This window comes from Aptenodytes patagonicus, chromosome 2, assembly GCF_965638725.1.
Source record: "Aptenodytes patagonicus chromosome 2, bAptPat1.pri.cur, whole genome shotgun sequence".
NCBI lineage: Eukaryota > Metazoa > Chordata > Aves > Sphenisciformes > Spheniscidae > Aptenodytes > Aptenodytes patagonicus.
Window position 1 is genome coordinate 116,121,722 of NC_134950.1, and position 26,620 is coordinate 116,148,341.

At 44.9% G+C, this 26,620-nt stretch overlaps 1 protein-coding gene across 4 annotated transcripts in view; it reads right to left on the reverse strand.

The window, feature by feature from the left end:
• Positions 1–937: 937 nt before the first annotated feature.
• The window catches only part of PDE1C (phosphodiesterase 1C), a 336,098-nt gene continuing 310,415 nt past the window's right edge, over positions 938–26,620 (reverse strand). For 3 of the 4 annotated variants that reach the window (XM_076330826.1, XM_076330828.1, XM_076330827.1), the window contains 2 exons: positions 16,556–16,621; positions 938–1,253 (listed from right to left, as the gene is read on the reverse strand). In XM_076330826.1, the coding sequence (XP_076186941.1) occupies positions 1,084–1,253; positions 16,556–16,621 (236 nt within the window). In that variant the 3' untranslated portion in view covers positions 938–1,083. Of the gene's footprint in view, positions 1,254–16,555; positions 16,622–18,254; positions 25,334–26,620 lie in introns of those variants that run through there. The other variant, XM_076330829.1, reaches the window with a different exon arrangement.

The window sequence follows — 26,620 nt, forward strand, 5'->3', positions numbered from 1 at the left end:
GATAATTCTATAGAAACTACTACTCAGTGCTCAAGGAGGTTCAAAAAGGAAAGTACAACTTTAAAAACTATTCAGAAAGGCATGGAAGATGAAACAGAAAGTGTAATTACATTATTTTATAAATTTCTGGTATACTTGCATTTTGAGTACTGTATGCAGTGCTCATCCTCTCCTTTCAAAAAGAGATTAAAAAAAAAAGATATAAAGAAGAGCAGCAAGGAAGATAAAAAGTAGAGTAGGTTTGCTTATGAGGAGAGTACAATCAGGACAGAGTTCACTGCCCTGGAAAGGAAGAGCTGAGGTGGTACATAAATCACCAGGGGCCTGGAGAAAGAGGGCAGAGACTTATTTGCCACTGTTTCTCACAGTGCAAAATCTGGGGGCAAGAGGAACTTTTTCAGAGGGGGCATGTTCAGCTGTGAAACTCAGGCCCGTGGGACACTCTGTGCACCAAAAGAACACATGGGATCAAACTCAACTAAATTAATGCCACAAAAGACAATCACCGTTGTTTAATATTCATCAGAGTTCATGCAAAGAACAATTTTAATGCTGTGCTGTGTCTTCTTTTTCCAATGAGTGGTGAGAGGACTCTGTACTCCAGCCTCCTACCTTCATCCTCCTGAATACCTATCACACTATGATAGGAGGACATTTATTCTCGGTACAGCTAGGCAAGAAAAAACTTTCCCATGCTGTCTGAAATAGGAGTTGTTGTCTTACCTGTGGTAGGCGGAAGGTCACATTGAGAACACCACAAGGAGCCCAACAATCTAGGAAAGCATTAGCTTTCTTAATTTGACAGGAGATAGTGGTATACAGTTACTTCTTTTAAGGTAACAGCCCAATATTTTAGTACTAAGTGGGCGTATGCTGCAATAATAAGAACATTTCTAACTAATTGCAATATCCAGAACATTTCTAACAAAATGTCCATTATATTGTTTAGCTAAATCATACACTTGCTTTTATCTGGAATTGCAGCTGCTCTACAGTGCAGTATGGCCTGTGCAATGGTTACACAAAGTCCTCCGTCCACCTATGAGGAGCGTCATTCCAGAAGATGCCTCTTTATCTCTTCTGCTATTTCCTATTCCAGCTCTGGGAAATATGTTGGATCTTCTTCATCCTTCCCCTCTGGTCAAGCAGCTTACATCTCACCGGATGTTCCTCTGACTTCGTGTGGAAGGCTGGGAAATAGTCTCCTGAGCTGTTAGTGGGCCTCCTGAGGTGATGCAGCTGAGGTTTGATGGCTGGCGGTGACAAAGGAAGAACAATGATGATTACCATGCCTAGCATTCGCTTGCTGGTGGACAAGAAATTAATTCCTCAGAAGCTGTGTCCATCCCACTCGGCACAGCCTGTCTGCGCAAAGGACGGTTTCTCAGCCTGAGAGCCAGGACTCTTTTGGGTTAATGGGTAGTTACAGAGGGTTGGAAAAGGTTCAGGAAAAAAAAAGTGAAGATATAAATCATAAATATAGATGTAAAACTCTAGAATGAAACATAGACATCTCCAAAATTGAAATTTGGGCAATTAAGCACTTTGGAATACTTGATCTTGAAATTATGCCCTTATTCGGACATCCCAGAAGACTACACCAACACAGGTGAATCCCAAGGAATGTTCTCAAGGTTAGGAAACAACAGTTTAGACAGAAGATGAAAGTGCCAAACGTCTAAATGAAGAAGCAACTTTATACTTACCTATCTACATGTAGATAGCTAAACACCTCACTGTTTTCAAAATATCATTGAACAAGGTAATTTTAAGGCAATAAATCCAGACTGAGATCACATTTCCCAGAATTCAGGAATAGGTGGATCTGAGGGGTTTTGTATGATTTTCCAGTAAACTGCAGGCCATTGTGAAAGTTACAAGTGGGCTACATATGAATCTGACTATTCTCAACTTCTTGACTCTGTTTATTTGAGTCTATGTCTTGCTTTCTTACATCTTTACATAGGTGTCCTAGTTTCAGCTGGGATAGAGTTAATTTTCTTCCTAGTAGCTGGTACAGTGCTGTGTTTTGGATTTAGGATGAGAATAATGTTGATAACACACCGATGTTTTAGTTGTTGCTAAGTAGTGCTTACACTAGTCAAGGACTTTTCAGCTTCCCATGCCCGGCCAGCGAGAAGCTGGGAGGGGGCACAGCCAGGACAGCTGACCCCAATTGGCCAAAGGGACATTCCATACCATGTGGCGTCACGCTCAGTACATAAACTGGGGAAAGCTGGCCGGGGGGACAGTGACTGCTGCTCGGGGACTGGCTGGGCATCGGTCAGCAGGTGGTGAGCAATTGCACTGTGCATCACTTATTTTGTATATTCTTTTGTCATCATTATTATTATTATTACTATTTTCCCTTCCTTTTCTGTCCTATTAAACTGTCTTTATCTCAACCCACGAATTTTACTTTTTTTTTTCCGATTGTCTCCCCCATCCCACTGAGTCGGGGGAGTGAGTGAACGGCTGGGTGGTGTTTAGCTGCCTTCTGGGTTAAACCACAACAATAGGTAGAATAAAAAAATTAAACATGACTACGACCAAAATGTATTCGTCTTATGCTTAGTTATTATTTGCAAAATAATCAAGTAATAAGTCAATAATTAGCATGATAAGCACTTTAAAAGAAAAGTCATTGCTCTCAGCATGAATCCTAAGAAACAAAAAAGATTCCCCTGTGTGAGCTAGCTAACATCAAATGCTAGAACAGTCACACTCTCATCTTGTTAAATTCCTTGAGTGATTAATTGTACTCTAAAATGTCTTGGGAAACAAAAAAACTATGGATTTCATAAACTTTAGAAATACACATCCAGATTTCTGCATAGTCATAATCTTTCCTGTTCTCAACTAGACTAGATTGACATTCATTAAAAGCTTAAAAAATATCCAGGTGAGTAACTGTTCTTTGAGGCACATTCACTTTTCAGATTAATTCCATTTTCTGTACTCAGCATGGATTCAGCCAAATTGTTATTGGATTTTCCATTGCTCAGCATGGGGGAATGTTTATTGTTAACTGGAATTTTACTGGAGCTGTTGCCAGCAGAGATGACTTGGCTAATAGGTTTAAGGGGGTTTATCCAGAACACTGACAGTGCTGTTTGTCATCCTCATACAGGAGCTGATAAAGGGGATCCATGACATTTAATTTCTTCAGGCTTTAGTGACTCAAAGTGATGGGGAGAAGACTCTCTCTCAGGACTCTAGAGTTCTGTTACCAGATTTCTCACTGATTTCTTGTGTGACTTGCCTTGACGTGGACTACAACATTCACCCCAGTTTCTCCACGTGTAAAATGGAAATAAAAATGAGAATACTTACCTCACAGGTTTTTTGTGGGCTTCAGTAGGTTATGATTCTCAGGAGCTTCATGCATGGAGTGATGTAAGTATTATAAGTTTCTAACCTTGATGCTGCTAAGGCATGAATTTCCTTTTTTTTTTTTTAATTTAGGGAAAATAAATAATTTTTTTTTAAGATCATGGCTATCATCAAGGCAATGAAAGCAGAGAATAGGTATTTGGACAGTGCCAGTGTACACTAGAATAGTTACACAAGTAGCAACATGCAGAGAGACTATCTGTGTGTCGTGCAGACACTGATTTAGCAAGGAGGCTAACAGTGCATTAGCCGCTCTGTTCGCTCTGGCCAGCAGGACGTGCAACCCAGCATCTTACAGAACAGCAGCCGTGCAAACCTCAGGTTTGGCTAGGACAGCATCCACACAGTATTTCCTCTTATCCTTTCTTTGATACAACTTTCTTTTGGTTCTTGAGAGAGGTCATGACTCCCTCTAGCTGCTTGGTATAAACACCTACCCTACATCAACATTATGCCTTGATTTTGCTTAAGATATAATGGTCATCACAGATGAAAGAATGAACGCCAGAGTTGCTGCTTAGTAGACAACTGCAAATGAAAAATGAGTGCAGACTGCCAGGAAGATGTCACCCAGCACTAGTCCTCAGGTTCTGCTTGCAGCACCACAGTTAAGGGCTGCCAACCTCATACCACCCTATACCCTTCCTGAGTTGCACACACTTTTAACTGATGTCTGTATTTTCAAAGAGTTCTGCTAAGCAGAAGGGAGTGTAAAGCTTGTAATCTGCTTCTAAGTTTTTGGTAAAACCCTGTAGGTTGGATCTGATGCACCTTAGGATATTGTGTCATAGTGGGGCAGGATTTGGGGACATCTGCAAACACATTTACGGGAGACGAACTAACAAGTTTGAGGACAATGCAACTTGTACAACGCTTATATGAAGGAACAAGAATTGTTCATTTCCCCATCCCTCTCGCCCCCCCATGCGTAACACAAAAGCAGCCTACTACACTCCACGCAACTCCTATTAGATTAATAGCTTGAGGCACTACACCAGAAGCTATTATTTTGTATTAGCAGTGATGGATGCTCCTATAAGCAGACATAGCTAATGCATGAGAGACTGGTTTGGAAGTGGAGGCACATATACAGAAAGGCAGGTGAACAAACGTGCCGGATTTGGCACAGTTTAAACCATTCATCCATGAGTCAAGAAACCACAGGAGTACCAAATACTGCCACAAGTTCTGCCCTTTAAACTGATCCTAAGATGTGCCATGCATCCACTGGGTGAGGTCAACAAGAGAGCCCATCAAAACCCAATTATTTTGTGGATGATCACTTGAACTAACAGCCCAGACAATGCCAAGAGCTTGAAACTCATGGGTAATCTGAACAGGAGAAAAACATTTACTGAGGAGTCTGCCCTCAGTTAATTGAGCATGATGGACATTTCACGTGAGCTTGAAGCCAGGGGATGCATCACCACAGCACACAAGAGTTATTGTACACTATAGTCAAAATTTTAGCTGGAATTTTCCTGGTTCCACTGACTTCTCTAGAAATATACTGATTTGCAATAGTTTGTGCCCCGTTGCAATAAGAAGGAAATTATTGCTAATGTTGCTTACTGACGAAAATACTATATAGTCATCCTGAGTATTTCAAACTACTAAAAGTTGTTATAGCAACACTCTTGTTATGCAGCACTTCCACTCTGATCAGAAAACAGAACAAGACAAGGCAAAACACTGATATCCTTTTCTTTTTCTTTTCAAGCATTTTAAAGCAGATAGATATAAACATTTCTATTCATTCAAAAGGCACGTCCCTTCAAAAAAGCCATTGAAATGTCATTTTCTTTAATGTCATCGCTACAGTCACTGAGTGAATAGCACTGTTTTTACTCATGAACACCTGTTGGGAAACAATTTGCCCTGATAAAAATTAGGAACACAGTCAGCTGAGCAGCCACATCTGCAAATGGGATTTGGGTGGTCAGCCGGCACTTAGTACCAGAGGGAAAGAAAAAGGTGGCAGGGAAAGAAAACAGGAAACTGGAAGGGGGAAAACCCATACAGGCTGCTCAGCTTTCACATCTGCTCCTGAGCTGATGGCAGTCCCCTGCCATGCTGCTGCTGCCGCCGCTGCTTCTGAAAAAGGACCCAGCCATGGCTGCCCACCACCTTTGCACAGAGGAAGGTCCAGCAGTGAAACATGCCTGGTTCACAGGACAGCACTGGCGCTGGAGGAGGCCAGTTTTGCCTCAGCACTACAAGACAATGCAGGTGAGTGTGGATGAGGATGAAGACTGAGACATTGCTGTTTCTCCCAGCCGTCCTTGCCTTGCAAGGGGATGGCGTGGCTTTGCAGAGGCACCAGGGTGGAAATAGTGTCTGGGACACAGCTTGGTCCAGACAGAAGTACTTCTTACCCCTCTCCAGACACTCATGCAAGCACTAAGCGCCCCTGGCACGCCATGGACAAGCAATTAATGTGTTCCCTTGCCAAACCAGCTGTGGTTAGTGGCCTGTGGGGACATCCTGAAGACAGACCTGCCATCTCTCCTCCCACCTCAGCCCCCTGCAGAGCTCCCGCAACTTTTGCCTTCAACTGCTATGCAGGCAGGATAAAGAAAATCCTAGGAGAAGGACAACAGGAAAGATGAAAGCCTTTTATGGTCAGTAAAGTTGATTTACTGATTTAGCTAAAAAATTCACCAGTGAGGTAAGGGAACTATTTCATTGGGCATTTTTACTGGGAGATGACACAGGAAAGCTAGGGATATGGGTGTTCCTAATTCAGTATTCTGCTGTTAAATCAAGGGAGCACATCCAGGAGGGTTTCTTCGTTCTCCCTTTTGCCACCTTTGCCAACAAAGGAGGTTTTCTGCTGTAATTATCAGGAAGATCTGCAGGACAAAGGAGCAGGAGAACCAAAACTGTGTTTCATTACAGACACTCAAGAAATGTTCTAAACTTGGGGAGAACCAGTCTCCTAGGAGTGTTAAGAAAAATCTGTGTGTTTATACAAAATTCACTGTTGTCTCCAATGAGACACCTCAAGGAGAGAGTCCAAAGACAGCTACTTCTTGGCCACTCACTGTTATATAAGCTGAGGGTTTAGTAACTAATTACAATTTTTTGTCTGCGCAGGTATGCTTTTTAATCCACTGAATGCGTATTATGCTCTCCTCTATGCCCAGCCAGCTCCTACATTAAACCTAGCCCTATGTGACAACCTGAACTCTGCAAGTCCCTGCTCCATAACATTGCAAAAGATCCAACTTTCAGGAATATGAAGATGTAACACAGCTTGTAGAAAACTGTGTTCGTGGGTATCACCAGAAATTTTGGACTAGACTAGAATAGAATAGAATAGTTCAGCTGGAAGGAACCTACAACGACCATCTAGTCCAACTGCCTGATAACTTCAGGGCTGACCAAAAGTTCAAGCATGGTATTAAGGGCATTGTCCAAATGCCTCTTAAACACTGACAGGCTTGGGGCATCGACCACCTCTCCAGGAAGCCTCTTCCAGGGTTTGACCACCCTCTCAATAAAGAAATGTTTCCTCATGTCAAGTCCAAACCTCCCCTGACAGTGTAGTAGCGAATGTCCCTTGGTGCATTGGTAAGGAATGGTGAGGAAATCATGCATGCTGTCTACGTCTCTGCAAAGTTCCTGCAGAGGGAACCAAACCCCTGTCTTTCACTTCTGGCATCACCACAACCAAATGAATGTTTATGGTATAAATGCCCTTATTTACATAATCTGAAGGTACATACCAATTTTGGCACCAACGTACAAAATGGCAAGAATAGTACCTCTCTTACTCTTTCAGGACTCCAAATACTAAATCCTAAAGGAAAGGGAGACTTGCCGGGGTTTTAGATAAGATCTGAACATCTTCCCACAAATCAAGGTAGGCAAGTAACTCTCAGAAAGGTGAAAGTCACAAATGACCTGTGAAAGTTTTACCCCATGCCTGAAGTGCATTTTGTATCCTGTATAAACATGGCCACTGGGTGTGTTTAACAAAGGAGCTGTGCAGATTGGTTTCAGTGGGAGAAGGGGATGTGACGTTGATAGCAGCCATGGGTTATTTTTACAGTTTGGAAGAGTTGTCGTTTGCCTGGCTGTGCTTTGGGCATGAACCCAAATGTTCTAGGTCTGAAAATCACCAACCTTTCCACCACACCGGCGTCACCTCTGCTCGCTTGTTTTTCAAAGCCTGTGTTATTTCCATGGTGGTCTGTTGGCACCGTCCATCCCAGCCTATGGCTCTGGTTACACTTTGGCTTTCCTGCAGGCTGTTGCTGCCAAAATCACCCCCCCTTACGCCCCAGGAAAAGGGTTTGTGTCCAGCCAGATCAAGTCCCTGGTCCTCCTTGCTGCAGGGCCTCATGGACATTAGCTCTGGTGTAGAGAGGGGATGGCTAATAGGGGTGGTCTCTGCGCTGCAGGGCTGGTTTCTGCCATGGCCTGAGAGGAGAGTAACAGCACGAGGTTTGTCCTTGGGAGCCGAGTGGCAGAGGAGGTGTCAGGGAGGCCCAGCAGCTGTGCCCAGTGCATGGCCACCAAGGGCAGGGACAGCCCCCTGGGCCTCCTGGGCACCGGGACTGCCTCAGGACGAGCACCCCAAAGGCCTTCCTTCCTCTGAAGGACGCTGGGCAGAGGGGCGGTGGGCGGGGCTGCACATGGGGGGCCCCGTCACCCCCATGTCACAGTGCCACCACCTGGCAATGCAGCAGTCACAATGCCCCGGGGCAGGATAAAAGAGAGCATCCTCCCATGTCCTGCTTCCAGAGCTGGCCCAGGGGCAGCCCGAAGACATCCGAGAGGAAATCCTTGAGGAGCCAGTGGAATTACTTGGCGGGGACTGAGGGAGGAAGACCGGAGGCTGGACGAGGCTGCTGGAGATGAGAAGAACCACTAACCCCTGCAGGTGCCCGTGGCTATCAGGCCTTTTCAGCTGGATCGCAGTGGCAAGACCAAGGGAATGCCTTCTTGAGGAGCACTGCAGAGCTCACTGTTATCATCCCCTGTGGAGCCAGGGGCAGCAGCCATAACAAACGGGATGCAGAGATGTTGCAAGGGGTCCCAGTGCTTTGGAGCACCCACTGGTGTCCTGCCAGGCGTGGGAAGGATTCTTGCCCCCAAGGTTGATCAGGCTGGGGGCATGTGGCCACTCTCGGAAGCCCCTGAGATGGCTCCAGGTTGAGGGACAATAGGGCTTGGGCATCTCCTGGGAGGCGTGACCAGCCTGTGGGACGAGGAGGCAGGTCTTGCTCACGTGCTCAGGGAATAGCCGATCGCCAGCGCTGGGGTCAGGAAGGAATTTTCCCCCAGGGCAGATTGGCACTGGTCCCCGGGGGTTTTTTGCCTTCCTCTGCAGCACTGAGCATGACCACTTGCAGGACTCCTCTGGTCCATTTTGGCTAGGTTACTGCCTGCTGCTCACGCACCATGAAGATGGCCTCTCATGCCCTGCAGCTGGGGGGAGGAAGGCTTTTTTTCCCCCACAGTGGGCTAGCAAGTGTCCCCAGGGATTTTTGCCTACCTCTGCAGCACTGAGCACGGCCCCTTGCCAGGGCTCCTTTGGGCCATTTTGGCTAGGTGCCTGCTGCTCCTGCTCCACGAAGGTGGCCCTCGTGCCCCACATCTGGGGGGAGGAAGCTTTCTAGACTCCCAGGGTGGCCCCCGGGGGTTGCTTCTTGTCCTCTGTAGCACTGAGCACAGCCCCTTGTCAGGGCTCCTCTGGGCCCTTTCGGCTCGGTTCTTGCCTGCTGCTCTTGCACCTCCAAGGCACCACTCGTGCCCTGGCTCTCTCTGGCTCCCTTGCCCAGTGCAAGTTTGGAGTGGGAGCAAGCTCTGCTCTTCCCTTGGCTCCATTTCCCCAGGGGTTCTTGCTTGTGCAAAACAGCCTGTGCTTGGAAGGGCTCCAGGCTTGCTGCACCATCCGGAGCTGCCACTTTTCAGCTCTCCCTGTGTGCAATATGGCACAATGCAATGCCGACCGGACCCATCCCACAGGGAAGTCTGCTGCCTCCCTGGGGCCTGGGTCAGAGACATCACTAGGAAGCTCCCTGGTCTGGTATGGTCTTCCGATTACTACCCACTGTTGGTTATACAGGCTGGCAGTGATGAGGTTGCAGAGAGAAGTCCTGCAGTGATCAAAAGGGACTTCAGGGCACTGGGGAGACTGGTTGAAGGATCGGGAGCACAGGTAGTGTTTTCCTTTATCCCTACAGTGACAGGGACGGATACTGAAAGGAACAGGAAAACACACCTGATCAACACGTGGCTGAGGGGCTGGTGCCATCGGAGGAATTTTGGGTTTTTTGATCACGGGGAGGTTTACACGGCACCGGGCCTGCTGGCAACAGATGGAGTCCAGCTGTCTCACAGGGGGAAAAGGATCATTGCTCATGAATTGGCAGGGATCATCGAGAGGGCTTTAAACTATGTTTGAAGGGGGAAGGGGATAAAACCAGGCTCGCTAGAGATGAGCCTAGGGGTGGCGTGCCGATGCCGGGGGCGAAATCGATAGCCCAGCTCAAGTGCATCTACACCAATGCACGCAGCATGGGCGGCAAACAGGAGGAGCTGGAAGCCGTTGTGCAGCGGGAGAGATATGACTTAGTCGCCATCACAGAAACATAGTGGGGTGACTCTCATGACTGGAGTGCTGCAATGGATGGCTATAGACTCTTCAGAAGGGACAGGAGAGGAAGGAGAGGCGGTGGGGTGGCCCTGTATGTTAGGGAGTGTTTCGATTGTCTAGAGTTCAACAATTGTGATGATGATATGGTTGAGTGTTTATGGGTAAGGATGAGGGGGAAGGCCAACGAGGCAGATATCCTGCTGGGAGTCTGTTATAGACCACCCAACCAGGATGAAGGGGCGGATGAAGCGTTCTACAAGCGGCTGGCAGAAGTTTCTCAATCGCTAGCCCTTGTTCTCGTGGGGGACTTCAACTTCCCGGACATCTGCTGGAAATACAACATGGCAGAGAGGAAACAGTCTAGGAGGTTCCTGGAGTGTGTAGAAGACAACTTCCTGACGCAGCTGGTAAGTGAGCCTACCAGGGGAGGTGCCTCGCTCGACCTGCTGTTTACAAACAGAGAAGGACTGGTGGGAGATGTGGTGGTCGGAGGCCGTCTTGGGCTTAGCGACCATGAAATGGTGGAATTCTCCATTCTTGGTGAAGTAAGGAGGGGGCCAGCAAAACCGCAACCATGGTCTTCCGGAGGGCGGACTTTGGCCTGTTCAGGACGCTGGTTGAGAGAGTCCCTTGGGAGACAGTCCTGAAGGGCAAAGGGGTCCAGGAAGGCTGGACGATCTTCAAGAAGGAAGTCTTAAAGGTGCAGGAGCAGGCTGTCCCCATGTGCCGTAAGAAGAATGGGCGGGGAAGACGACCGACCTGGCTGAATGGGGAGCTTTTGCTGGGACTCCGGAAAAAAAAGGAGAGTTTACCGCTTGTGGAAGAAGGGGCAGGCGACTCAAGAAGAGTACAGGGATCTCGTTAGGTCATGCAGAGAGGAAATGAGAAAGGCAAAAGCCCAGCTAGAACGCAATCTGGCCGCTGTCGTTAAAGACAAAAAAACAAGTTTTTACAAATATATTAATGACAAGAAGAGAGCCAGGGAGCATCTCCATCCTTTATTGGATGCGGGGGGGAACATTGTCACCGAGGATGAGGAAAAGGCTGAGGTACTCAATGCCGCCTTTGCCTCAGTCTTTAACAGGCAGACCAGTTATCCTCAGGGTACTCGGCCCCCTGAGCTGGAAGACAGGGACGGCGAGCAGGATGAACCCCCCATAATCCAAGAGGAAGCAGTCAATGACCTGCTACGCCACCTGGATGCTCACAAGTCTATGGGGCTGGATGGGATCCACCTGAGGGTGCTGAGGGAGCTGGCGGAGGAGGTCGCCAAGCCACTCTCCATCATTTATCAGCAGTCCTGGTAAACGGGGGAGGTCCCGGACGACTGGAGGCTTGCCAATGTGACGCCCATCTACAAGAAGGGCCGGAAGGAGGATCCGGGGAACTACAGGCCTGTCAGCCTGACCTCGGTGCCGGCGAAGATTATGGAGCGGTTCATCTTGAGGGCGCTCACAAGGCATGAGCGGGACAACCAGGGAATCAGGCCCAGCCAGCATGGATTCATGAGAGGCAGGTCCTGCTTGACCAACCTGATCTCCTTCTATGACCAGGTGACCCGCCTAGTGGATGAGGGAAAGGCTGTGGATGTGGTCTACCTGGACTTCAGTAAGGCCTTTGACACTGTCTCCCACAGCATTCTCCTAGAGAAGCTGGCAGCTCACGGCTTAGACAGGTGTACTCTTCGCTGGGTAAAAAACTGGCTGGACAGCTGGGCCCAGAGAGTTGTGGTGAATGGAGTTACATCCAGTTGGTGGCCGGTCACGAGCGGTGTTCTCCAGGGCTCAGTACGGGGGCCGGTCTTGTTCAATATCTTTATCGATGATCTGGATGAGGGGATTGAGTGCACCCTCAGTAAGTTTGCAGACGACACCAAGTTGGGCGGGAGTGTTGATCTGCTCGAGGGTAGGAAGGCTCTGCAGAGGGACCTGGACAGGCTGGATCGATGGGCCCAGGCCAACTGTATGAGGTTCAACAAGGCCAAGTGCCGGGTCCTGCACTTCGGCCACAACAACCCCATGCAACGCTACAGGCTTGGGGAAGAGTGGCTGGAAAGCTGCCTGGCGGAAAAGGACCTGGGGGTGCTGGTTGACAGCCGGCTGAACATGAGCCGGCAGTGTGCCCAGGCGGCCAAGAAGGCCAATGGCATCCTGGCCTGTATCAGAAACAGTGTGGCCAGCAGGAGTAGGGAAGTGATCGTGCCCCTGTACTCGGCACTGGTGAGGCCGCACCTCGAATACTGTGTTCAGTTTTGGGCCCCTCACTACAAGAAGGACGTTGAGGTGCTGGAGCGTGTCCAGAGAAGGGCAACGAGGCTGGTGAGGGGTCTGGAGAACAAGTCTTACGAGGAGCGGCTGAGGGAACTGGGGTTGTTTAGCCTGGAGAAAAGGAGGCTGAGGGGAGACCTCATCGCTCTCTACAACTACCTGACAGGAGGTTGTAGCGAGGTGGGTGTTGGTCTCTTCTCCCAAATAACTAGCGATAGGACGAGAGGAAATGGCCTCAAGTTGCGCCAGGGAAGGTTTAGATTGGACGTGAGGAAAAATTTCTTTACTGAAAGAGTGGTGAAACATTGGAACAGGCTGCCCAGGGAAGTGGTGGAGTCCCCATCCCTGGAGGTATTTAAAAGACGTGTAGATGAGGCGCTTAGGGACATGGTTTAGTGGGCATGGTGGTGTTGGGTCGATGGTTGGACTCGATGATCTTAGAGGTCTCTTCCAACCTTAATGATTCTATGATTCTATGATAATACAAGCGCAGGGCAGGCACGAGAGCGCTTTTCATGCATTGCTGGCCAAGAAGCACAGCAGCAAAGCAAGTTTTGGAATGCAAAAAGTATGCTTGTCATCGCTACCTGTCATACTTTGAAAAATACCCCACGGTACCACACACCTCCTCCTCTTCTTCTTTTGTGTGTGGTCGGTCCTGATCCTCATTCTTCACGTTCTCACTCTTCAGGAGACAGGGACTGCTTGGCCTGTATTCCTGCTGCTACTTTCTGCAGCTCTGTGACTTGCCTTTGCCAGACTGCAAGGGATGTTTTGTCAAGCTAAACTGAAGAATGCATCAGCCTGCTCCTGGCCACACATGTGCATTGTGTTAATGCTTGTGAGCATCAGCTCTGAAACAGATTCAGAAAAATAAAATAAAATCCTGTTTCCCCTTGTAACCTTTGTGTTATGTGTCCTTGAAAGTGTTTTTGGAGCTGAAAAACCCCTGGCATTTCAGGCAAATAAGTCTCTTCTTTATTCGACTCATGGTGAGCACAGGGAATAGAATAGAACAGAACAGAACAGTTATGCTACGTTATGCCTAGAGTTCTACATGACAAGCTATGACCTAGGCCTGAGGGCTCCATCCAGGAGAGCAGCGCTCTGCAGCGCAGGTCCCAGGCCCATCCAGGAGACAGGGGCAGAGACGGGCACACCTACAACATGGCTCAGGCAGGGACTAAAGGCCCCAGGCTGAGCTGAGACACGTCCCCTGGGCCCTTGGCAGGAGACGGTGGGGGTCCTGGGAGAGGCCGGTCCCAGCCACTGAGGCCTATGAGCACCCCCAGGACCCTGGCAGAAGTAGACTTCCAAATGTTTCCAAGCCACAGAAAGAAATGGTGGTCACTCAGTGATTGTAAATAATACTTCTGGGTACATCAATGCCCCTGCCGTGCTTCCTCACCATACAAAGTGCAGGCTACTTGGAGAAATGGTTGGTTCATCCTCTTTGCACTGAGAAAAAGGAGTCGTTCCAGGAGGCAGCAGATGTGCCTGCAGCAGCCTGGCTCCCTGCGGCACTGTGAGATGTGGCTGAGCTGCCAGGGGACTCTGGTTTCATCAATGGTCAAGCCCAGGTGGGAGCACTGCCAGGGCTCTCTCCTGCACACAGCCACCTAACGTCGTAAAACTTCCCCAGCTTTGTGACCTCTTGGATGTTTCTTCCTCTCGCGCACTTTAAATTGACAAGGCACAGATTCAGAAGTTAGCGATGAGGAGGACTGACCAACCTGCCAGCAAAGAGACGGGTGGGATCATGCGCACACATGCCTGTTCTCGTCAGCCTCACTCCTTCAGAAGTGAGACTAAACCCAGTGCAACAAAGCTTCCCCTTTTTATTCAAGATGCCGCATGCAATTTGCAGAAAAAACAGCAAGACAATAACATTTTCTCAATCAGAAAACTGTGTGTGTGCGTGTGTTTACAGCAGACTGTTTCTTAACTACACATTAATTAGTGGCTGCTTCCAGCAAAAGCAACCCCCCTGAAACATGATCTATATAGAGCATAAAGAAACAACATCATAATGGCTGTAAACCAAATGCGTCAGTGGACTATATACATGGAAAATATTGCACTATTATCTACTCCTATCACATACTGTAAATAGCTGCACAGGAAGGGCTGATTTGCAAACCGTACCAAGGTAAACAGCTTGCTGTGTAAGTCACGGTAACAGGGCACGGGTAGGAAGGTACCAGTGTTAAACAGCCAAATAGAGAAAACTGACTGGGTCGCTAAACCAATCGGTGCCAAAACAAACACTGAGGTGGGAGGTGTCTAACGAAGACAGAGTCAAAACACAGCTAGTCATTTCCGTAAGTGCCAGACAGAAGGCACCTTCCTATAATTCAACATGAGATCATCACAGTGAGTATCGCTACTGGAAGTAAGGCTGGACTGGCAACAAATCCAGTATCTTTTTGCAAAAAGGGACACTATTAGGTTGGTCACTCCCCTCTCTTGAAGGTGGATCCTCCCTACTGCTGTTTTTCTAATCATAACAGTTAACAGATCCCTAGATCGGATAGTTTTAAAGGAGAGTGAATGTTATCATTCCCAAATAGATGAGGAAGCTGGGGCACACAAGAAGGATTTGAGCAAGGTCATTTAGCAAGTCAGCAATAATGAAGGGACTATACCTGGGAGCTTATGCCAAAACCCTCTTTTCTACATTTATATTCTCTACCTTCTTATTATAATGGTGGTCTGCAGGCTGAGAATAAGGATCACACATAAGAAGGGATGCAGGATTTGTTGTTTGCAGGTATTCATTAATGGATCAGTTAAAAGTGGTGTAGCATTGGAGAAATGGATGAAAAACCCCATGTAAGCATTGCTTGTTAAAAATAAACAAGGGACCAATGCAAACATGCCAAAATGTATAAAAAGTGAGCTAGTTTTGAAATTAGATGAGAGTTATGGCTGTAGTGTGACATGAATGTTTCATTCCACAATTTTTCCTTAAAACGTAACATTTTTTTTTCTCCAAAAATCAAGACCTCTCCAAAATCTCTCCAAAGAGCAAGACCTCTAAATGCCACCTGCAAGAAAATCCTGGGTGAAAACATCCAGGGTAGTAGCCTCCCCTATGAATATGAATATAAGAATTTAACAACTGCTGGGACCCTATGAGAAATAGGCAATATATACAGGCAATACTTATTGTCACTGCCAATGATCAGAAACTTCAGAAGTTAAGACAATGTATGTATATTTCCTGTTCCGTGCTTTCTATCTAAAAAATGTCTTGGGTTAGATACCTGGGAGTTCTCATTTAAGCATGTTGCTGAGAGGTTTAAATTCTACTTTCAGTGATTGTCCATTCTTTTCTCGAGCAGGACAGTAATCCATGGAGCACATTGTTTTACTAACAGAATACAGTGTTTTGAACTCTCTCACATTCCTGCTTGTTCTTTTCCTTACTTACACCCAAGCGGTCGCTGCAGCTGTGCCTGGGGAAACAATCTGCTAAGGTGGCAGCTGCAAAAGAGCATCATGCCATGAACAGCTTGGAGAACTGAAACAGCACAGAAACACACTACTGCACATTGGCATCTATATATGGAGCCACACCATACCTCATCTGCTGGCACAGCAGCCACTGATGCAAATATCTGTAGTAAAACTTTTTAAGTACTTTGCTTGAAGTTTGGGGTTTTTTCTTGGTGATTTCTTGTTGTCTTCCTGCAGACTTACTCTTTCTTTCACCTACTGTGAATTATACATATATGAATGCCGTTGCATATGCACATACAAGATAGTATCTTGTTCGCACTGAGCCATTTTTTTGTGTAACTGCTTCATATTACCCTCTCTTTCTTCTGACAGTTGTGTGGGACAAAGATGAGGGGATTAAGAAAATGGTTATTATTGTGAAATAGAGACAGCAGGATTTGGTAGATGGGAAGGGCACAAAAAACCCTATACTTGGGTCCACAAAATAGCCTTATTTTTTCCCTTCAGCATCTATGTCCATGTGATAAAAGCCCAAATTAATTTGCCGATCGAATTAAAATAGTCTGTGAAGCCTGCACCGCAAGCCACAAAACATAGGGCATTTGTTTAAAAAAACTGAAATGCGGTAAAGACCATTAAAAACAACAGTTTGTTTGTTCAACCCCAGTGAATGGGTTTAACTTTTTTAATGTGATGTGTAAAAGTCATGCCATACCTGGAGAACAAGTAATCTGTTTACGTCCATCTCCCAAACAGTAGGCACTGTGAGTGCCTATTTCTAAAGCTGCACATATAAGCAAATTAGAGTGAGGTGGTACCGACTGACCTGGCAATGTAAGGTGGTTTGCTGAGGAGCCTGAGCCTGGTAAGTCAGCTGAACGTTGTGCTGGACCTTTAAAAAGAAAGAGTAGTTTCAGCAGAGATGGATGAATGGTAGTCCCACCAGCCATGAAAATACTTTTTGTAGTGCTGCCACCACTACGAGGTGTTTGTTGTCTTCTTTCTGCCATTTCTTATCCATGGTTTTAGGTAAGGCTAACTAGGAAAGTAGCCTCACTTCTGGGACCTTTCCGTCTAAAGGAGTCAATATCAAACATATCTTTCTTCTTTTTATCACTTACTGGGTTTGGGTGGAGATACCCGAGTTATTGATTCTGGAAGTTTCACGTTCTTAAGTGTTGGATGTATGAACTGTTGCCAGATCTCAGACAGCTTTCCCTTCAGCTACCTCGTGTCCTCACAGAACTGGCAATTGCCAGTTTTATTGCCCGGCATGGCTCAGAAGGCAGTTACACAGCACTTACCTTGTTTCCATGGCAGTTCAGCAAGCAGCTAGCATCACTTTGGGAACCACCAGTTGGTAACAGCTCTGGACATTTATGTCACTGGCTATACGTGCCAGAGAAAGGACTCTGATACTGTATTTGCAAGCAGAGATGAGTCACCCAAATCATTAGATGCCTTTTCCAAACCATCTTTTCTCCCTTCTTGCTTATGTGGCAGTCGGTATTTTTGATTTGAAGATCACAGTCGACTACATCAACACCCTCAAAATCTAACAGAAATTGGCAGCTTGGCTTCATCTCTACTTGCACTGGACTGGAGGTACATGCAGACTCAAATCAAGCCAGTAAGGTGTAAGAATACAAGTAGGTACACTGGCGAGCACATTGCATGTTCTTCAGGAAATGAATACCAGTGAACCTCCCAGAGAGGAAAGGAGTGAATTAAAACTGGAATTTCAGGCAAAAGGGAATGCACAAAGCCTTTCACGCTTTTATTGAACATCTCTGAACTTTACATCCTCCTTAGAGAGAATGGCTTGGTCTCTGCAACTCTTTATCATGATTTTTTCCTTTTTTAAGGAAAAGATCAAATAGAAAAACAGCAGCGGTATGGGAAAATTCTGGTCATTACTTGTGTGGTGTGATGACTACTGCACAGACACCACCTGAGTCCAACTGTGGAATAAGATGCTTTGTAGAAGGTGGCATGTAGAGAGGTAGCTGAAATGCTGTGAAAGGAGGTCTATAAGCAATACTGGAGCACAGGACACCAGCCCTGTGGGATCGATACTCATGCTCCATGTGGCACAGAAAAAAAAATCACACGAGCAAGTGTTTCAGTGGGCATGAGCGTGGTGTGCTGTTGTTGGTTTAGATGTTCTTATGGGCTGTGATTTCAGTCAAAAGAGAAAAGGGGAAAGGTGAGGTTGACATGTCTAATCCCCAAACAGGTAGAGATTTACCTTGACATCCTTAAATAAACTATTTGAATTCTCTACCTCAATTTCCCTGTCTTTAGAAATTAGGTAATGCCACTAACTCCTCCTCACAGGGGCAAGTGGTGAGCAATGACTGCTGTCCAAGCAATGTTCCCGCTATGCTTAAAAAGAAAAGTTGATTAATACTAGCACTCTATGGGGAGCTGGACACTGGAAAGCAAATGGCAAGCACCGTGCCTGGCTCAGATGTAGAAAGCGCCAGAACAAAATGAACCCTTCTACAACTTTAATTCAAATGGAGTGGAGACCTCATTGTTTTTATTTGGTAATAGAATGAACATACATGGACTCAGTTACAGAAAAACTGGAATGTTGAAAAATGTTTTATACATTTAGAGACCACAAGCCTCTTCTTTCAAATAAGGAACTAACAATAAATACATATTGTTTAAAATTATTCTCAGAACAGTTGAGAATACTTGGCATTACATGGCATCATTCATTTCAGTTTTGCATTTTTTTTTCCTTAACAAAACAAATAGGTTTTTTTTCATTACCCTACCCACCCAGTCCCAGGAGCAAACTTGCAGTAAGTTTTGCTTTCAGCATGTATTTTAACTTGTTTTCTATCCCCTGGTGCAAAATAGCATAATAACCTGCCTCTTTCTTCCTTGAAAAATGTTAGAGAACAGGTGTCTGTTGTTTGTTTTAGTTCAGTTCAAGAAAAACATCTCCATTATCAGTTCTGCTAATATAAACATACTCTAAAGTTTATGTTCAACTTCATACATAGAATTCCCTGTAGAATGCCAGCTGAGAAAAGGTTATTTTACAAGACCAAGATCCTTGAATTTGGTTAATTTCCCCTTATCCTTCCTACCAATAGGTTTAATGTTTCTTAACTTTCTTTAGGACCTGTCACTGTAGGGTTAACCACAAGAGCAGTGAAATCTACTGTCACAGATAAGCCACAATGTCCACCCTTCCTCCCTGCTGAAGGTAGTCAGTGCGCTAGGGTATGACTTTGAAGTGCCTACAAGAACAAGCATCATCAGAATGAAGAGAGATATATCGTCTTATTTGAACAGATGTGGTGGAAGCAACTCCTACCACAGCAAAGGAAGACAGCACCACCCTGATGCACTGGCTTTACACAGACCGCCCTGCGCGTAAGTAGCTGTATATGTTTTGGTTATTTAGTCTTTGGCCCCAGACGCTGCGGTGGGACCAGCAGGACTTTGCATGCAACTTCCTTTGATTTCAGTGCAACTAAAAGAGTGACCAGGCCCTAGGTGTTATTTTGCTCTAAGCTGATGTTGCAAATGCAATGGCTTTTGTCTGTCGGGGAAGAAGGGGGAGGAGAAAAGGGAAGGGAAACATTCCTGTGAGAATCTGGGCCTGTAGACAACCAGAAGGTCTGGTAAAAACCCACTCAGAATCCTACAATAAAAATAGCAAATATTTAAAAAAATTGCATATAAAAGTGTATAAAAATATCATCCAAGCAAGAAGAAAAGGAAAATGCTCACTCTGTCATTCTACTGCTAGGTTTTATCACTAGAAAACCCCAATGGCCATAAGTAATTTTGTCTGGTAGATGCACTCCTACGACCACCGGCAGAGACAACGGGATTACGTATATTCCTCCTACCACTGGATAGCTTCTAAAACCAGGGTGTTATGAGTACACAGCAGTCAATACATACGCACTTGGAAGAAATCGAAAGAATACAAAATGCCAAGAGTGTGCTGTGAGGCTTGTGAGTGAGTGCTGTCGTGCGCTCAGGTATGAGGGTAAATAAATTCGCTAAAACTGAGCTTCAAGTCCTCAGCCAGCTTGCCTGGAAGTAGCTGCATTTTCTTCTACCTGGTGGTCAAGTCACCAGAGCAGGGAGAGCTGATGCCTCAAAGACAGGCATGTGTCCCGGTCCTGCCTGGGTACAGATCAGAACCCTCTGTGCTCACTGGGGATCAAAAGGGACATTGCAGCAACGAGAAGGCAGTCTCAGCAAGTGGAAATGCATGGCCAGCATTCCATTTTAACAGAAAATAATGGCATTGGCAGTGGTCACCCGCCCTGCTCCTGCTTTGATCACAGTAATCGGACAAGAAAAGGGTTGTCTGGGATCGCAAAACTTGTCTGCCTGTGGAAGCAGGGGGAGCACCACATTAGGCTGCACACCTGACACTAAACTGAGACTGGAGCAGACCTGCTCATGTTGTGGGTAACACAAGTGGAAAAAACCTCTGTACCTACTTCGGAGGGAGCTGAATTTATGCCTTAAAATGTGAAAGCATGTTTTTTTCCCTCCTTTCTACCTGGCCAGCACTGATGCGCACTCCCCGGAGCGATTTGCATGGAGTCAGTGCCGCAGGGCTCCTTCTCGTCCTCATCCAGCACGTTCCTGCTTTTGAGTGCTGATGTTCAGACACTGCGCCAGCACAGCTCTCAGATCAGCACCGGTTCAACACATGCAAAAGCACAGGATTGCTCTGTTGTTTTTAATTATTGGGTGAGGTGACAGATTAAAAAAGTGAGAGAAAAGGACTTGATTATGCTGTCATTTGCTGAATATAAATGGCTAACATACGGTATAGATCATCAGAGGATGAGTTGCATTATTATAAAATGAAATGTGAGGAAAAAGGAGCCAATAAGAAATATTTAAGACCATCTCATGAGTTCCTGGAGATAGACTAGTTTATTCTAGTTGAAGCAAAGAAAGTACTGTCCTCGTAAGGTTCCATCATTTCTGATTTGAATAGATTATTGTGTTTTTTAATTAAAAGCCACATTTGGGACCTACTGTAGAATTTGCAAGGACTAACAGCGGAAGTATTTGCCTTTAGCTAGGTGAGCTCACAGACCTTCTGATTACAAAGCAGCACAGCACTATCAGCTATCTAGTTTGAAATATTTTTGCTTCCAGACTGAGCCTGTAAGACTTTGTAAGTATATTCAAAGGGTAGTTTGCAAAAACACCACCATATACCATTCTTCTCTGGCATAACCAACTACATTTTGGAAAGTTTCTCTCCAACCACAAAATTTATGCTTGAAAAAAGAAACATCAAGAAAAAGGAATTTGCCTCCTTCATTCACCCATCAGGAACCAGGATTCCAAATTCCAGATTCATTCTGATGATAAACGTCCTACTGTATTAATACATAGTGTGTTTACACCAGCTGGAGCTATACAAAAGGCTGCACTTTCAGATAAGCATCAGTCTACCTAGATAGACTACTCTGAAATATGTTTTCAGTCTAAAATTGCAAAATTTCTTTTTTTAATCTACTACCTATTTTATCATTAGCCAAAAAAAAGTTGGCTTCTGGCATCTATCTTTTTTCTCAAACATGGAAAACATTAGTGACATCCATCATCTTTTTATAATTAAACATAGAAATCTGACCATATAACTTTGAAAAAAAAATATTGTGTAGTTTGTAAGGAAAGCTGGTTGATTTAAGCATTTTGAGAGGGTGCATCACCGGTTTTTACGTTTAAAAAAAAATTAAAAAATAAACAAATCCTTTATTTCACACGTGTGAACACTTCTTGCATGTTGTCACAGAAACGCACGGTTTAAATCACTGATTGAGTGCAGCTCAGAGAACTGTCATCTTTTGAGCCATTTAAATAATGAACAGGATAAAAACATACTGCTTGCTTTTCTTTTTCTTTTAAATTAAGTGTGTCCAGGAGTTCAAGCACTACGTCACCATGAGTCAAAGGTCTGCTAATTCCCTGAACACCAGTTCCAGCTAAAGGAAAAAAACACCGATAGGGATACTTGCAATGGTATCCTTCCCTATTTTAAGGGGGTAAAGTGCCTGGATTCTCCCTCTCAAGGTACACAACAGTTTCTGGGAAGCAGAAGATGCCTGGTGCTCTTCCAGCAAGGCAGAGCTTTCTGAGAGCACCAGCGGTCCCGCACAGAGGCGGAAGAGTGCTGTCTTTATCACACAGCTTCCCAGCCTGTGCCACCCGCTATAAGAAGCACTCTGGCACCAGAAGACCCCTTTGTGCCTACTGGTGGGCGCTCCCAAATAGTTCTGTAGAATCTCAGCATGAGGCCAACGGTATGGGCCCTATATTTGCAGAATTTCTGGCTTATTCATTGCTTGTATAGTCTTACTGAGGATGGAAAAGGGAGGCATCTGAAAACATAATTTCTATACATCTGGGGAAAGTTAGGTAAGGATGTAAAAACAGAAATCCTTTCTCACTCTTTATAAACTGATGAACACCTAATCCTTTTCCACTTTTTTTTTTTTCCTTTCGTGGAACAAAATAAGAGAAAGCAGTTCTGTAATATTTTTTTTTTTAATTTTTATTATTTTTTTACACAATTGCACAGTGGCTGATCTCTAGTTTAACTGGGAGGTGTCTAACATACCATTCCTTGGCTCACAATGCACTAGCACAATGCTGCAGTGTTCCAGGGAGGTGGGGGAGCGGAGTAGGGCAATGTAGGTGTGATCCTGGGAGGGAACCCCATGATAGATGCTTTCATCTGGCCTAGTCTCTTTGTAGGATTTCAATTTCTAGATTTCATTTTCACTTTATATATTTCCAAGCTAATAGATTTCATGGGGATTTTTTTTACACAACGAAAAATTCTAAAAAATGCTAATAATCCACTGTAGCTTATTCAAATTATTTTAAAAGAGCAGGAGAACATTAGAGCTAGCTCTGACTGCCTGTATATTGCAAAACATTTTGCTGCATACCTGTGTGCTGAGATCAGTAACTTTGAATATGGCATCTCTTCTAGAATGGCAGCTCTGATCTGCAGTCCCCAAGAGATGGCAAATCCGCCACCTCCCTTATTAGCTCCTGCTGGTGGTGAATAAACCTAACAATCGAGGAAAAACATTTTCCAGTCTGATTTCACACCTTTGTGCCAGTGCATGAGAAACAAGAACTGACCAGCTGTGAATTAAGCAGTCTGGCTTTGCTGTCTGAAAGAAGTCACTCCCAGAAAGAAAGAAAATCTGTATCAGAAGCCGATGAAGAAAAAGATTTACGTTTTTTTAATTGTTATTATTATTATTCTACTGTGCATAATCTAAGGCATCTTTAGTCACTGTACATTAGGTAAGGGTAACTTAAAAAATATTGACTAAATCATCCTGCACCTCTGACCAAATACTTGGTGAGGGTATGTTCCCCCTGACTTCAGGGAGAAGTCTGACTAAGCAGGGACTGAGTCACTGCTGCGGTATTTAGTTCTGCATTATTGATATATCGTCAACGTGCCTTCAAAGAGCCTGGCAGGGCTGGAACTCATATTCTACCACTCTTATCGGGGCTGAATGCTGATGGAGAGGGGGAAAGGGGAGGTGGGAAAGTGCTACGTGGTGACACAGCCCTCTGCCTGTCACACGACACGGACTGCGCTCGGCACTGACTGTGGTGCCACTGTCCTCTCAGCACCCCGCTTTCCTCAGAAAATCTACCCCAGAGCTACCATTGAACCAGGAGCTCATGAATGGGAACACTACGTGCCCTTACATTTATTTTATTTAAATGAGCTGGTTCAGTGAAGCCAACTGCGAGTTCTAAGAATGGCAAGAGTTATTTTTGTACTTCTTCCTTCTGAAAACACGTGATTGAAGCGCAACCTTTTCACAGCATGAACCTAATCTAAATCTCTGGCTTTGAACAAACTCAAACTCTGGTGTCCAAAAAAAGAACTCAAAATGTCTCTAGCCTCAATAATCAAAATCCCAGATACAAACACTCCTGAGTGAGAAGGTATTCACGTTTAAGTGTGGATTTAGGCTGAGCTCACTGCTGTGATTTTTGCTAGTGTCGCGGGAAGCTCGTCCCTATACATGCACAGTTTAAGCAGGAACAGAGACCCAAGCTCTAATATAGGCTGCTGGTAAAGTCCTGTGCTTTTGAACATGAAAAGGAAACACCAAAGATTTACCTTCCTAAGCCAATGTTGTGCATGTTCTCTACATAGCAAAGAGCCATGACTGCAGTCTGATTCCTTGTAAAATACATATACGACTAACACAGCAAGACCTCATCCTGAACAAAAAGGAGTTAGGCAAAAAACAGTTGTATGTGTATGTACGTGTCTTGATTTCCACACAGACAGGTAAAATTACTTACAATTAACTGGATCCCTACCAAGATCCCAAGCCAGAAAAGCACTTACATACATGTTTGACGTTTCTCATACAAAGATACCTTCCTGAATCAAGGCCTGAGCAAGTTAGTTTTTTAACATTTCTTCTTTAAAATGGGCCAAAATGATGGCTACTTTCCATGCGTCTGACTCCACTGGATGAGACAGTTTCATCCACCGACTCCAGCAGTGTATTTAGGACACACTTTTTCATTTTGGTTTTGTCTGTCTGTACTTCTCCAGCAATGCTTTTCCTTTTCTTTGGCCTGTCCGTTCAGTCAGTGATGAAAGAAAGACCACACTGAGATGAAAGTAAGAATTGATCCATGTGATTCCCTGCTGCCCTTCTTCTCTTAGATCTTCAGGTCAGACAAAGAGCGGTTACTAGTAGCCCATGAACAAATGTGGGAAAACAGCTTATTATCTGTAATCTCAAGTTAAGGCAGGCACGTCAAGCAGTACATTAGTGCATGCTCTCAGAGTCTGACAACAAAATTTGCCCCAAGGGAATATCATCGCTTTCATTGATTATTCCTTTCCTATTACTAACTGCAAAACCAGAACAAAATCAAGGGTTGAGCAAGTCTGCCTGCTGTTTAGAAACTATCATTTCATCATCTGGGAAAGACATCAAATCCTAACAAATGGTCAATCAAATGACTCTACAAATTCACCATTCTTATTCATAAAATCTTCTACAGCGAGGGTAAAACTGATGTCAAATTTTGTCTACCAGCAATTGGAAAAGACTCTTGGGGAAAAGAAAAAGAGTAAAAGTGAAGTATTATCAAGTTTTCTTTTTTTTTCCCCTATGTTCTTTTGCATCATCCTAATGTTGGTTTCACAAGCTGAGGTATAGCAAAGGGCAATACCGGATTCTGAAGATGACTCTCATCTATTTGCTCAACCTGTCCAGAAAAATGGAACCATTTGCATCAGGAAATCACCACTTGGTTTTTTTAACAAAAAGTTCCCAAAACAACAAAAAATGCACACGTACATGAACAAACAAACAAAAATAAAACTGACCCAAAAAACCAAGGCCCCCACCCTAGAACCCAGAGTCGTTAGCTGTGAAGTAGCCAGTGGGAGGAGGAGTGTTTTGAAAGTTGTTTAATGCCTTCCCCAGAAACTGGTCTTTGTGGAAGGAAGAGGAGAACAGGAATGAAGAAGCTCAGCTAAAATGATGAAAGAAATTTGCAGTCTCTTTTTTTATATATTTTTACTCTTCCGTATCTGAAAAAAAAAAAGAAAAAGAAAAGCGTCAAATGCTGCATTTCTCCCCTTTGTCCAAGGAGCAGATAATCTGGGAAAGAAAAAGAAGGGTATCAGTTTAGACAGCCTCATTTCCTCCAAGCAGTGCAGCTTTGCTTAACTGTTGAAAGGCTGCAAGGTGAGGCACACCAAAGCAATACCTCTTATTGGCTCAACTAGAAATATCATTCTGTCCTACACAAAGTGAAATCCTGCTCTCTGACTAACCCAGTGGGAATTCAACATTTGGCATCAATGGGATCATGTAACAGAATCCAGCATGCTTAGCTCAAGAGATTCCATTAGGTTTCTTTGCTGTAGGGCTCTCTGATCACCCTTGCTCACTAGCTCTTCCAGGAACTTTCTTCTCATGAAAGCAACAATGTCATACATGTGGTTTGAGGTGAAGAAGAGAGAATGCTCCAAACACAAAAGAGCACTACCTTTTAAAAGCCCCTTTCTCCCAAAGAGCATGCAATGAAAAGCACAGCCTTATGTATGGATAGCCGCCTGAGATCTAACAAAATATATGCATTTTACAATCTGCTTGACTCCTCTGTCAAACATGTATAATCCCTTGGCCTCAAAATTAGGCTATATTTGACTAACATTATCCTGAATGTACAAACATAACTGTTTTCTATGTAGTTATACCGCAAGCGAATCTTCAGAATGAACAGATATGCTTGAGGAAGAAATGTAGACAAGAAACCTTTTCCTTTATTTGTAGTGAAAGAGGACAGTTTCTAATGAAAGGGGACGCTCTATCCAACCCTCCTCATACCCTCCTCTAGAAATCCTTTGGAAAAGCTTCAAACAGGAACAGGAGTATTTTACTCTATATTGGCCATCCCAACCAGTTATCTGAATACGCCTGGCACTCTGCTTAGCTACTGTTATTCTAACAATGCTTATGTCAGCAGAGTTTGAAAGTGCATTTGAAAGGGTCTCTCAACCAAGGAGATGCAGCCCAAGGAGAGATGAATTTATCTGTAAGGCTGGGCATGCCTCGGAAGATGTGATTACATTAGAATCTCTTCGGGTCCTTTCAGAAAACCAGTTTCTTTTGCCTTCAATAATATATTGCCTTTTTTTAAGTAATATTTGGGCAAAGGCAAAAAGGGACTGGCAAAACAAAGATCTAAGGCTTTGCTGCTGGATTGAATTATCTCTGATGAATGTATAGCAGTGGCTGCACAGATCTGTTAGTGAGTTGGTATCATTTTCTTCTACTGTGTAGTTAGCAGGGGGACTTTTCCTTTCAGGACA